We start from the raw sequence: 12896 nt of genomic DNA on the forward strand, positions 1-12896 counted from the left end.
TGTATATCATTAATCAAGAACCTGTGGTTTCTTCAATATTCAAGTCTGAAACAAACCTGAACCTCAGATGGGAGTGTGGCCCCCTTGCTTTCCCCAACAAGACACCAGTCAGTGAGTTACGTGTCATTATTGTTGTGATTTGGCTCCGCCCCTGGGGGCTGAAAGAGTCTATAAATGCAGCCGGAGCCTGGGGAGCGGCCTTATTGGAGAAGTTTGAAGTTTGAGGTCGCAAACATGAAGAGACTGGGCCTGGCTGTCTTCCTGCTGCTCATGCTGATGTCAGCTGTCGAAGGTAAGGAAAGGTTGAGGCCTATCTGTGTGTGTGTGTGTGTGTGTGTATATGTGGGTGTGTGTGTATGTGTTTGTATAATTGTGTGTGTGTATATGTGAGTGTGTGTGTATGTCTGTGTGTATGTGTGTTTGTATAATTGTGTATGTGTATGTGTGTGTGTTTGTGTCCTGGTTGTAGTGTGGGTGGGTTTAATTTCAGAATTACGGCATTTACCAGAAAATGTATATTCTTGGTTTTCTCCTTTGTTACCTGATAACAGCTTTTCCAATAAGCAATGTGTGTTTTTCATAACCAATAATATTACAATTACCATTGCCACTACTACCAATATTTATTTTATTGCCATTACTGATTACTTTACTAATTTACTACCATTACTACCATTACCAATTATTACTTCAAAAATATTTCAATGACCAATAATAAAATAGCTATTAAAATTTAAATTTAAATGAAAAAAACTTTGAAGTTAAAGAAGAAATCAATACCTATTGTTCTTGCTGCAACAATAATATCTGACATGTATGTCTGTGAGTTGAATGATGAAAAAAAAGAAGTACATTTTCAAAAACTGTGATGGATGTGTCTGAACCATCCTGGAGCTAACTCCAGCTTGCCTTGCTCTCTAGCTGATGATGCAGAAGTTCAGTACTGGACGTGTGGCTATAGAGGACTCTGCCGGCGCTTCTGTTATGCTCAAGAGTACATTGTGGGACACCACGGTTGTCCTCGTAGATACAGGTATATGACCTACAGAATGCGCCTCTGTCTAGTTGAAGAACCTGCATGTATCAGTGTTATTCTTGATAAATAGAAGAGTGTTCTTCTTGCGAAATACAAGTAACTCGCAGAAAATTACCACTAAGAATAATAATTTAACATTTATTTCAAATCGGAGCTTGAATGCATATTTAAAATTATTGTCATTTAATATTTAAAGATAATTGCAGTACTTTATTAGTTCATAATAAAGTAACATTTGAACTAATGTGTTTGTTTGAGATCCCGTCAAACGAAATATGCAAGATTATTGACATGAAGATGACAAGAAACATTCCTTTGGCCCAAAGAAAGAAAGAAAGATACTCCTTCACTATTTCAACATAAATAAAGAGCATTACTTAAGAGATAAAAATATATATATTATAAATGAGGTAGACCTACATGTGGTTCTCGTGATAAAGCTGGCACTTTTATTCAGAGCAACTTACAGTTGATTAGACTAAGTGGGGAACCCTGGAGCAATGCAGGGTTAAGGGCCTTACTCAAGGGCCCAACAGCTGTGTGGAAGCCCCATGGCTACACCACCAACCTTCCCACGCCCAGTCATGTACCTTAGCCTCTTGACTACAGGCTGTCCCATTCATTATGAGACTAATCTCATAATGCATAATGTATAAGAAGTAGAGTGCATGTATTAATTTTTGAAAATGAGCAAAAACACAGTAACAAAGATATAAGACAGGAAAACTTCACCAAATACAGTCATGCAAGTTTGTCATTCTCAAACTGTTCCTGACTGAAATCCAAATCTGAATCCAAATTGTATTGGATTCAAATCGTTTTCTATGGTTTACTGAGCTTGCCTTGTGTAATGGAACGTATGAAAGACTCCCAAAAAGTGCAAACTCCACCTTTTGGTCCTCTTGTTTGGCTCAATTGCACAGATCAATCAAGCACAGAAAAGTATTTGAATCTGAACCAATTCAATATTTCAGCACAGGTCTGCTGAAATCTGCCCAAGAGATGCTGTAGAATGATACGGCGGAGATAATGTGCAGAGCAAACCTGTACTGCAGGAAGTATTGACTGTGTTTATCTTGTCTTCTGCAGATGCTGTGCTGTGCGGAATTAACAAACGGCAAAAAAGATACCTGCAAGACACGACAAGCCGAGGACAGAATGATTGACACCTCTTAACCTGACATAAAAGGAAAAGACACTTTCAGTGGCGGTGGTGACATAAAACTAAAAAGCTACCCTTTTTAATCTATTTGGAAGTTAAAGATAAATTATACGGTCCCATGGATTCCCCCTTCCTTCCCTTAAAATTTATATCAGACGTTATCAGGTATACCTGAATTTGGCTTTGAAATCAAATCATTATTGCACCGACCAGTTTAATACTATAGGTAACGTTTAAGTTCAACATTTGCTTCAAAGACAATGGTGTGAGATATAAAGAACAAGAAGATTTTTTCAGATACGGTGCTATTTTAGATGATGAAGTAATACTGCCAAAAACATCCAAATTAGCATTCTTTTGATTAATAGCTAATATATTTTAAATAATCTGTTTTAGGTAAAATAATAAATAGCACCAAGACTGCAGCAAAATGGCTTGCTCTAATTTGTTTTTTTGCCTCCAGCCATTTTAAAGTCTGCTGACATTGGCCATTTCATTTTGTTTGCCCTACATGTTTCTTTATATTCTATTTAAAAATGAGAATTTGATGAGGGAGTGGAGGAGAGGGAACAAAATTATCATGTAGGCGCTACCCAGACACCACGCTTTCGTTTTTTTTATTTCTTTTTTTTATCAGAATCACCAGCAGTATTAGCTTTGTGGAGTTTTAAACAGTCCATGCAGGCCTGGTTCTAAGTGTGGCATGTGGTCTGCATTGTTTGAGTACAGGACAATAACAGAGTCAAATGACTGACCCAGATATTGTAACTGCAACAGAGTGGCACATTTGTGAATGAAGTACTTTGTTTGTGTTTACGTCAGCCACAAAAACTGTCATATTCATGTATGGAGTGATTTGTTTTCTAAATCAGAAATAAAAACTATGAAAAAATGTATTCTTCTTGGTTTTTTGTTGGTTAATGTGGAAACTTTCCAAAAAAACAAAAAAACAATACAGGAAACAAGAATCATAACAATGATCTATATAATGGAAGTTTCGGAAAACTGTCCAAATGGAAAATGGTTGCGGAAATTGACAAATATATTGATTGTGTAAATTACTACTTCTATTTTAAAATGTAAAAATGGAAAATGATTGCGGAAATTGGCAAAGATTGTATAAATGTATATTTATATTTGAAAATGACAAAATAGAAAATATGAATATTGATATTTGTCTGTAACACACATGCTTGGCTAACATGGCCAAATTTAACAAATCTAACACTGCAGTTAGATACCATGTATGTGGTTTAGGGCCTCAATAATTGACACACAACCTAATTTAATATCCATAAATAAATAACAAAGTTATAAACATACAATGTAAATATGAGTACTGATTTGAGTACAAAATATATTTTTGTCACTTGAATCATTTCATATATTTAACTATATTTATTTATTTATTATAATTCAATAGCAATGAAAACTATTTGAGAGGTGGGGAGGGGTGTGGGGGGTACATACACAAAAAAAATTCAGTAACACACACTGGGTGATAGACCAGTATATGCACAATTTTAGGCAACAATGGCTCATGGCTGGTTCACATAGCAGACGTCATCGTCTTTGGTGCTGCACACAGCACACAATATGGGTATTTAAATATTTGCAATACTTGTCATTGCTGTGTTTTGTCCAGGGAAATTTCTCCATTATTTCAAAGGCCACTGTCATTGTCCAAGTATGCACCACAGGCTGATATGACAGAATGATAGCTACAAACAACACTCTCATCATACATAGTACACTTCCGCAAATCTTCAGCAACAATCCAGTGACTCACTATAGCTGCCACATAAATGAATAACGGAACAATCCCATGCATACCATTGCTAAGCCTGCTCATTCACCATATTCAGAGCAGAAATAGCTTTTACTCGAAAAACAAACTGAACAGAGCCACTGTTGGATATTGTCTGAAGAAACAGCAGCACCTGCTTTGGCGCAGTAGAGGTTAGAGGCACGGGTGTCATTGGTAAACATGCGTCACGTCACGCGGCATTGTGCGCCTCATTGTCGTCTGGTTTATCGTTCAGTCTTTGCGCCTCTGCTATTCAGACGGCGCGACGGCGTGACATTACCACAATGGAGTAATACCCCGCAAATCTGTGGAGTAAACCCCCCACAAATCTGTTTACAGGAGGTTTACTGCCTTTACAATATCACGGCGAAACGATACATAGCAGCTGGCCCTGGCTGGTGTAAACCAGTGTTGGGTTTGAGAGGGGGAAAATAATAATTTTGTAAAATCAGTTAAATGAAAATCTGCGTTAAAGCTCCACTTTAATACGTCCAGACAAACCCGGGTTTAACAGTGAGTCAGTTGATTGGAAAAACAACAGAGATTTTTTTGTGTTTTTTTTTTAACGTTTTGAACGATCATAAATATTGATTGCTACAAATTATGCGATATGTTTTCAAAAAAATTTACAATATGAAATCAGATATATTTATCGGCTTTCCATTTCAGAAGTTTGTGATCATGTATTTTACAAAAAAGTTCCATCTTTTGATCTGTAAAAAATAAGTGCTACAGGAACATACACATAGCTCTATAACTGTCAAGGTTGGTTCTCTACAAGTGAAACTTGCATAAAGCAATGCATATAACAGTGCCTTTAGGCATGAGTGCGATGAGGCCTATTTAAGAAAGTATAAGAAATATAATTTAATATTTACATTTTTAATATAGCTTCATCTGTGCCATTTGATTCAAAATGCTGTGTTTTTTTGTTATTAGCTATGTAAATCTGTAAAATATGTGTTTCCTGAACATTTTGAGTGCATCTTTTCTTTAGCGAATGCGCTTCTTTAGCGAATTATTATACATTCTTTCCTCCATTGCCGATTCCGCGTTTTGAATTCGTTAACCTGGCCGTTTCCCTGATCCTTTATCACGAATTAAAGGCTGTCGTTGGTAAATTCATCCTTCACAATTAGTTGCTAAGAGACGATAAGCCTACGATTGGCTAAAACAAAGCAATCGGTGCATACGTTGCAGCGTGGGTGCTTCTCTCCACCCGGAAGCAATAGACCATTCATTCTGGTTCTTGAAGATGGAGGAAACTTCACTGGAAACTGATATCGATGACTGGTTTATCGAGTCATTAAAAATGTGAGTAAAACGTGAGCTGGGGAAATTATATACTTTTCCATGTGGAAAAACGACAGCTGTATTTTTAGTTGATATCAATGCTGCACAATAACGAATAGCTACCTAGCCCTAGCGTGTGTTAGCCTCGCTAGCCTACTTATTGCATTAGTGCTTCGCGGTTCGACCCGTAGTGTAGCAAATCAGAGAGTATCTTTAGAATGCATTTCGTAGAGCACCGTCTTTTTCTCAATCAGATACAGTGATCTTCACGTGTTCGAACTTCAGGAACCAACCCAAGTTATCGAGTGGACTGCAGAAAAAAGTGAGTCCTTTCAGACATCGCTAATTTACTTTAGATCCGTGGTATCATGCATGTATGTATTTTAATACAATTTTTGTCTTGCTTGTTTGTCATCTTTAGGTATTTGTGTGGCTGGTTTTTCAACTACAAAAATAAATGAAATTCTAGAGCTTCATTTACCACAAAAGCTCTTTGCAAAGGGTAACCAGGTAAGATTAACTAGATTGTCTTTTTATGTTCAAAGTTGCAGCTGAAGTAGTCGTGAAATAGAGGAACAAATTAGCATGTGTGATGACGTGATGATGGTGTCATGTTTGTTCAGACTGTCTGCCATGTTTTATTTCTGTAATATCAACAGGGTCTTTGTGCTGAAAGAGATTTTAAAGTTGGTCATGGTGGTTTCTCTGAGGACCCTGTTAACTGCCTGAAACATATTGCCAGAACCAGGTAATTCTTTACCATTCTTGTACCGAATGCAAGTCCTTGCTTCATACACATGCAAGCCTTGCATATCCAACTGAACACTGTTATTGGGGTTATGAGAATACTTGTATACAGGCAGTTTCTCCTGAACATTTATTTTATCCTTTCATCCTCCCAAACTGACAAAGACCTTGTTTTCTGTCCTAAATGTAAGCCAGCTTGATGATCTATCTGTCGATGTACCTCGGTCTCATCTAACATCGTTGTAATCCCCGATAGTTGTGTTGTCACCAGTGGTGCCCCTGACTCCAAACTACAGGTATGGCAGATTGGAGAAGATGACAGCGGTGAGTTATTATTATTATTTTTTTTCTTTCTTCTTTTCTTTCTTGCTCGAGGAGACAAAGTACACACATGCCTCATAAGTCAGAACAAATTCATAAGTATAATTAACTGATTTATTTAGGAGGATGTACTACAGGGCTTGTATTACAAATATGTGCTGTTTATGTGATTGCTCTATAAGTTGTACTAAATTGTCATGTTGGAATATAAATGTTGCTTAAATTTGAAAAAAATAAAATAATCAATAATTTTATACCACAGCTGGAATAGTCTGTGGTGCAAATATGGGTGAGGTTAAAAGCTCATTGAAATGTATTTTTTTATGACCCAACTGATGTTTGTCTCTTTTGTCCTCATAGATATGATCAAGAAGACAGGCTGTATAGAGCCTAAGAACAGCTCAAAGAAACATTGTAAAATTGCATCTGGCACTACAGGAGTTGCATGCATTTTGCATGGCTCTGAATTCAGAGATATCCAGATTACTGAGCTGGCCTCAGGAACAGTGCTATATGCAACAGGTAACTATACAGCTTCATGCTGGCTTCTGAACTGAAGCATATCAGTAGACTCATTTTATAGAGGCACCATTAAGTGAATTTCATTGCAGTCAGCTGTATTTCCCATACTGTTCCCGTGGTCACCGTGCTACTTTCTCCATTCGTTTGATTTCTAAAATACAAATTGCTCATTTCTCCAAGCATATTACAAAGGACCTCTCTAGCTTTATTTTACCATTCATACAGTAAGTGTAGTTTCTCACATTTGTGTCTTGAAGGTGTGTGTTACTTTCATACCTGGGTCAAATACATAATTGTTTTGGATTAAAATACTTTCCTACGCATTACTGAGCTTGTCTGGTGTATTGGTACTTATGGTACTCTCAAAAAGAGAAAACCCTGCCTTCTGTTCATCTTGGTTGGCTCCATTACACCAGGCAAGACTAATCGGGCCTAGAAAAGTATTTGACGTAGGTCTGGTTAATTAATCTTTTTCTGCAGAGTCGGACTCATCGGATCCAGTGAGCGGCCTGCAGTTTGTAGACGCCGACACGTTTCTGGTCTGCGGTGAAAGCGGCGACCTGTGTTTATATGACACGCGGGCACCTTCAGCCCTTCAGAGGGCCTGCTGTGGCGATCAGGGGGGGTCCTCCTGGACCATGGGGCAGAGGAAAAGCCCCTCCCTGTCAGACGGAGTTTCCTGCAGGGTGGCTCAGCTTTCCTCCACCGGACAGGTCGTTGTGTCGGACCTGAGGGACCTGAGAGGGCCACTGTGTCGAGCCCAACTTAACGTCCAGCAGAAAACTCCCAGCTCCGATTTCATGACTGTGACATGGGCCCCCAGTTTGAATGGCCATCTTGCAGTTTCAGGTAAGCAGTCTATAACTTATCTACTGCTCTTCAGTTTACTTTCTTGATTGAGGTACATGGTTGTCCCTGTTTATTGTACTGCCCCAGCGTATTTTAATTGATTAAATTGATTCAAATCAAATTGCATAATTTCCTAATTGTTGTCCATTAGGGATGTATATAGACATGCTTATATAATAACCTTTTCAAAGTAAATAGTTACTGATATGCTTAAGATATGTTAATTGTCGGACATGCATTTTATGTTCATTTTAGGCTTTGATGGAACAGTACAGGTTTACGACATCGCAGATTGGGGACCAGAATTAAAGGAGACCCAGCCAGTGTTTGTGCACAGAGGTCATGTGATGTCATCTGGGTTTGAAGCGGACGATGCTTTGATCACGACTCACATTTGGCATCCATGGAAACCACGGACCGTTCTTTCATCCGCGACCGACGGGTCCTTACACGTCTGGGACTGGGTGGACAATCGAGCCGGCAGCACTTAAGTCTCCAAGACATTCGAGAACAGAGTGTTCTCCAGACCAGCGGTGCAGAAATCCTACACCTGAATTAGCTAAATTAGCGCAGTTCTTCAGCCAGAGGGTAAAACTAATAGGTGAAATCAGCTGGCTGGGTTTATGGGTAGAAGAAACTCATGCCATGGCCCATGGACTTTACACCTTGACCCCAAATATGCAAGGAGCCAGCTGACTGAGCACAGTAGAAGGCTAGGTGGTAGTATGTATGATGTTTGCACTGTGCAGACGCAGCAGTAAGAGGAAGAATTGTCATTCAGGGGTTTTGGCTTCACAAACTGTTGACTGCATAGTCTGGAAATCCCCCCCATCTGGATGAAGTTTGTGTCCAACAAATTACTGTTGTTTCATTTCCCCTTTAATGCTGACTTCCTTTGTCAATCTCATGTTTATCTGACATCTATATGAGCACTCACTTGTGTTTTTTATTTTGGTAATGATAAATAATGCATTCAAGTGTGAAGAAAAGGGTGTTGCTTTGATGGCAGACACAAGTTTTGTAAAAACCTGTAAACGGTAATCATCCCATTTTACCAAAATTATTAGTACACTAGCAATCTATTCAGCTATAAAATAATTGGCGAGTAGCACTATTGGCTAATACAATCTGTTCTCCTTTTAACAGATGTTTTTTATATGGCTATGATCCGTTGTGTTAAACTTCAAGAAATAAAATGGTTTCTTAATGTGTCCAATACAGTAGACCCGTTAAAGTAAATTAAATTAAATTGACTTGCCCACATATATTCATGCAGCAGTCAGTGCAGTGCAACTGCAGTTGAAGAAGTTCTCGTTATCTTGCATAACGTGAAGTGGGGAGGAACAATGAGATTTGAGTTTTGATTGATCTATTTTATCAAAATACCAAGTAGGCTTCTGAGAATCCAACTGAAATGCACATTGGAATTACAGGAGCGACACACCTGGAAATATACAGCCAATATACAGCAACATTTTTGTCTGTTACAACAACCTGAGGATTAAAGTAGTCATGGTGGTTGGCTGATGCTTGGGAAACTCCCTGTGGGAAACACGACTTGGTTACACTTAAAGGAAAGCATTTGCATGCTAGAGCTGGTCTGGATGCTGGAATGAACATGTGATGATGTTGACAGTATGTTTGACACACCATTTGGTCTTGAGTTTGATTTATTAAATGCTCTCAATAAAGTTATTTTTTCATTTTTAACTAACCGATCAGTGTAATGTGCTTCACGGTACATTTTAGTAGAATTTAATATAATGTAGCCTACAACTTAAATCCCACTAATAATGCAAGACGGTCTGTAAGTTCTGGTGGAGAAATGACTCAATTATGAGGCCTTCATACAATTACACCAGATCAGTTTATTTTGGCACAAAGTACAATGGATCAACAGTGTCCTTTGAGGACTGACACATGCAGCACTCAGAACATGGAGGACATACTGTGAAAGACAGCCCCATTCTGTGATTTTAAAATCATATCCACGGTACAAACTGGAATCTAGGAAGCAATGATGTTCTGAGAATGAATTACATTTTTGTATCGTTTTTTTTGGCAGTAATCATTTTTCAATTCAATAAGAAATCATAAATTCAGTATTTCAGATGCTACTGTGCTGTGAATGGTACTGTTCTGAGAACTGATCAGAATTGCCTTTAATTTGGAATTCATCTTTAAAAACTTCTTATTGAATGTTAATGTACATATACGACACATTCTGTTCACCGACTGAAAAAAAGAGAGTTTATAAATGATTTTCTAGAAATTACAGACAGACAGTATACTGAAAGGGTCATTCCTAAGCAGTTTTTTCCATAAATATAGCGTGTTGGGTTGACAGTCATAAGGCAGTAAATGAAAATTCAATGGGGGGGGGGGGGGGAGGACCGTTGTTGGGGGTCGGGGATACCATTATACTATCCGCATGCATTCACTGAGAGATAGGAAAAACAGTGTACCTGCCTATTTTTTTTAAAGTGCTACTACATGAACCTAGGGTGTCTTTAACTTCCCGTTTATTGCTTCCATGACATCGTTGAGGTGGAAATCCACAAAGGCTATCTCCTCGAGTTCACTCTCCTTCCCGCACTCCATGAGGCAGGCAAACTGCTCCCCCTCGCAATATGCCAGGTCGGAGTAGCCGCTGGGACCGTGGTGGATGATCCAGGGCTTCTCCCATCCTAGCGTGTGCAAAGGGGACCTGTTGAGGTACACCCCCAAATCACTCCGCTTCCTTTTGTTTGTAGGGTGCGAGTAGAGCAGCCAGGTCTGCGTGTCTGAGGAGTACGGCAAGTTCATGTCATCCTTGTTTGCCCCAGCTTGTTCCTCGGAGAGGGACTCAGGTACAGGGAAGCCTATCACGCTTCCCTGGCAACCGCCAGAGCACTGCTCCACCAGCTTTGGGGCCAAGCAGGGCTTGTCAAAGGTGTTCCCGCTGGTCTCACTCAGAGCCTCTACCCTGTGGCCGCTGGTGTTACGGGAGTTGCAGTACAAGTGACTCCGGCCGTCGCGGTCAATGATTTCGGCCATCTCGCACTCGCAAGACATTCTTTGGATGATGTGTCCGACGTGCCATGTCTCACCGCGGTCGTCGCTGTAGAAAGAGAGGGAGTGCGGCTTGACGGAACAGGGGAGAGGGATGCAGGCGCACTCGCAGTGGATGTAGTACACGTAAGCGGGAACGACCAGCCGCCCGCTCTCCATCTGGATGCCGTGCCCGGGTCCGACGGCAAACGTGGCCCAGTTTCTGACCTTCTTACTGATCACGCTGTCGGTCAAGTCCTTAGTCTTGCTCCAAGTCAGACCATTGTCTTTGCTGGAAATGTAACAGAGCCTGGCCGCGTTCTTGCCCGTTATGACCTGGTGGTGCTCTGTCGTATTGCTCTTAATACAGATGAAAAAGAGGAAGAGCGTGTTTGTCACCTTCTCGTGCACAGGGCAAGGGTTCATGGTGCGGTGGCCTGGCAGACCAGCAGAAAGCAGCTCCTGTGAGGATGACCACTACAAAACACTTTAGTGTTAGAACAGGATTTTACTGGAACTGCAATAACCGGTTAATTGTCAGTGTATACAAACAAACACCAGGTGGTCACACTAAAAAGAAACACAATGTACCTGAATAGAACCGCTTAACAGCGTTCCCTTCCGCATCACGATGATTTTGGCGTCGCTGTCACGGGGGGTTGCGCGCTTTTCCGCAAAGGCTAGATATGTTTGAGCTTCTCTGAGGTAGATGAGAGCCGGGATCCTGTAAGTTACACCGCGCGTCTGCTCCTGCTTGAACACCGTTGTCTTTTCAGGCTCCATAGCAATTCGATTCGAACTCCTCCTCGACGTTGTATTGCCCATTATTCAATGCTGCGCCAGAAAACATGTCAACAACTGAGCTTAAACCCAGTTTTAGCAAATATGTAGCATATATGGAATTACGTAGTGTTTGTCCTATCTGTATGTGTTCATCGATCGACGTCTTATTAAATCATGCTGAAACGAATGTGCCATGGAACTATCAATAAACATCGTAGACAGAACATACAGATTCAGCTACACATTCAGAAAACAGAATACATGTCAACCTTGCATTTTTGTTCTACGTGTCAAGTTACAAGGGTCTATTAGTGCGTACACGTGAGTTTCATTAAGCGCTGCGTGGAGCAATCTAGCTGGCCATCCCATGAACGCATTATTTTTTATTAATTTCTAGCACAAATCATAACATGACAAGAGGTGAAAGATGTGTGGCTGCAGCTTGTCGCAGTTTAACCACAAGAACGTCAAACATTCTGAAGGAGCTAATTAGCTATAGTATCTTTCTACTTTAAAATCATTAGCTCGACAGCTTGTTGGCCATACAGACGTTTTCTAAATAAAAAGAACAGTATGCGTGTGCATTCCTCAACATAAGTGGTCATTCGGAACACACGAATAGCCAAATACTTGAAATATAATGTTTGCGCAAGAAGATACTGCTAACAATAACGAACAAGAAAACGATGTTATCCCTTCCCCATTCCCCAAACAGCCAGATAGATACTTGCCAAAGATGAACCTTAAAACGGCTTTTCACTTGGTTGGCTACAGTGCACTGCATCTACAAGGAAGATAAATGCTTGGGTAAAGGTGGATTTGTTTCGTGCATTCTGGGTAATGTAGTTTTTCTAGAAGCAGTTTGAGTAAACAGCGACTGGCTGCAACCAAGTCTACATCGTCTCTTGGAATGACAGGAATCCACTTTTGTTGATAAGTGATACGTACGTTATTGAGAAAAAACGTAATAGCGTGTCTTTGCGAGCGTGTGCATTTATGTGCATATATGTTTGTATTGGCAGTTACACCCACAGAAAACTGCACATATTTGGCCTTCTTCAGCAAGCAATGCAGGACAAAAAAGAGATAAGCTGCGCAATAGTCAAATAATTGTTTCATCTCCTCAATGCCAGAGTCCTGTCACAGGGGACCCAGAACCATTAATGGGCATTCTCGAGAGGAGAGTAAATTGTTCTCACTTTCCATCTGGTATTGTATAGACAATCTGCAGCCAATTTTCAGATGATCCAATACCATTTGCCTCCCCATTTATGATGTGACCTCTGCACCCACTAATCTTCCCGCTTCTCAATACCAATCCTCTGTCAACAGGTGGCAAGGGCGGG

General features: G+C 40.1%; 2 protein-coding genes across 3 annotated transcripts; one reads left to right on the plus strand and one right to left on the minus strand.

The window, feature by feature from the left end:
- Window positions 1-5202: 5202 nt before the first annotated feature.
- Window positions 5203-9447, plus strand: wdr73 (WD repeat domain 73). The gene is made up of 8 exons (XM_061249159.1): window positions 5203-5319; window positions 5553-5620; window positions 5720-5808; window positions 5958-6046; window positions 6302-6369; window positions 6727-6888; window positions 7369-7737; window positions 7993-9447. Exons 1-8 carry the CDS (start codon window positions 5261-5263, stop codon window positions 8226-8228), a joined length of 1140 nt encoding a protein of 379 aa, XP_061105143.1. The 5' UTR covers window positions 5203-5260; the 3' UTR covers window positions 8229-9447.
- Window positions 9448-9585: 138 nt separating this feature from the next.
- On the minus strand, window positions 9586-12402 carry neu3.1 (sialidase 3 (membrane sialidase), tandem duplicate 1). Of its 2 annotated transcripts, none has more exons than XM_061248814.1 (3): window positions 12282-12402; window positions 11359-11601; window positions 9586-11127 (listed from the first exon to the last, which is right to left on the minus strand). In XM_061248814.1, the coding sequence occupies exons 2-3, from the start codon at window positions 11590-11592 to the stop codon at window positions 10237-10239; spliced, it is 1125 nt and encodes a 374-aa protein (XP_061104798.1). In that variant the 5' UTR covers window positions 11593-11601; window positions 12282-12402; the 3' UTR covers window positions 9586-10236. The 2 variants fall into 2 exon arrangements, with proteins under 2 accessions (XP_061104798.1, XP_061104797.1); XM_061248813.1 differs by having other exon boundaries at window positions 9586-11244.
- Window positions 12403-12896: the final 494 nt, after the last annotated feature.

Source organism: Conger conger, chromosome 7 (genome assembly GCF_963514075.1).
Source record: "Conger conger chromosome 7, fConCon1.1, whole genome shotgun sequence".
Taxonomy (NCBI): Eukaryota; Metazoa; Chordata; class Actinopteri; order Anguilliformes; family Congridae; genus Conger; species Conger conger.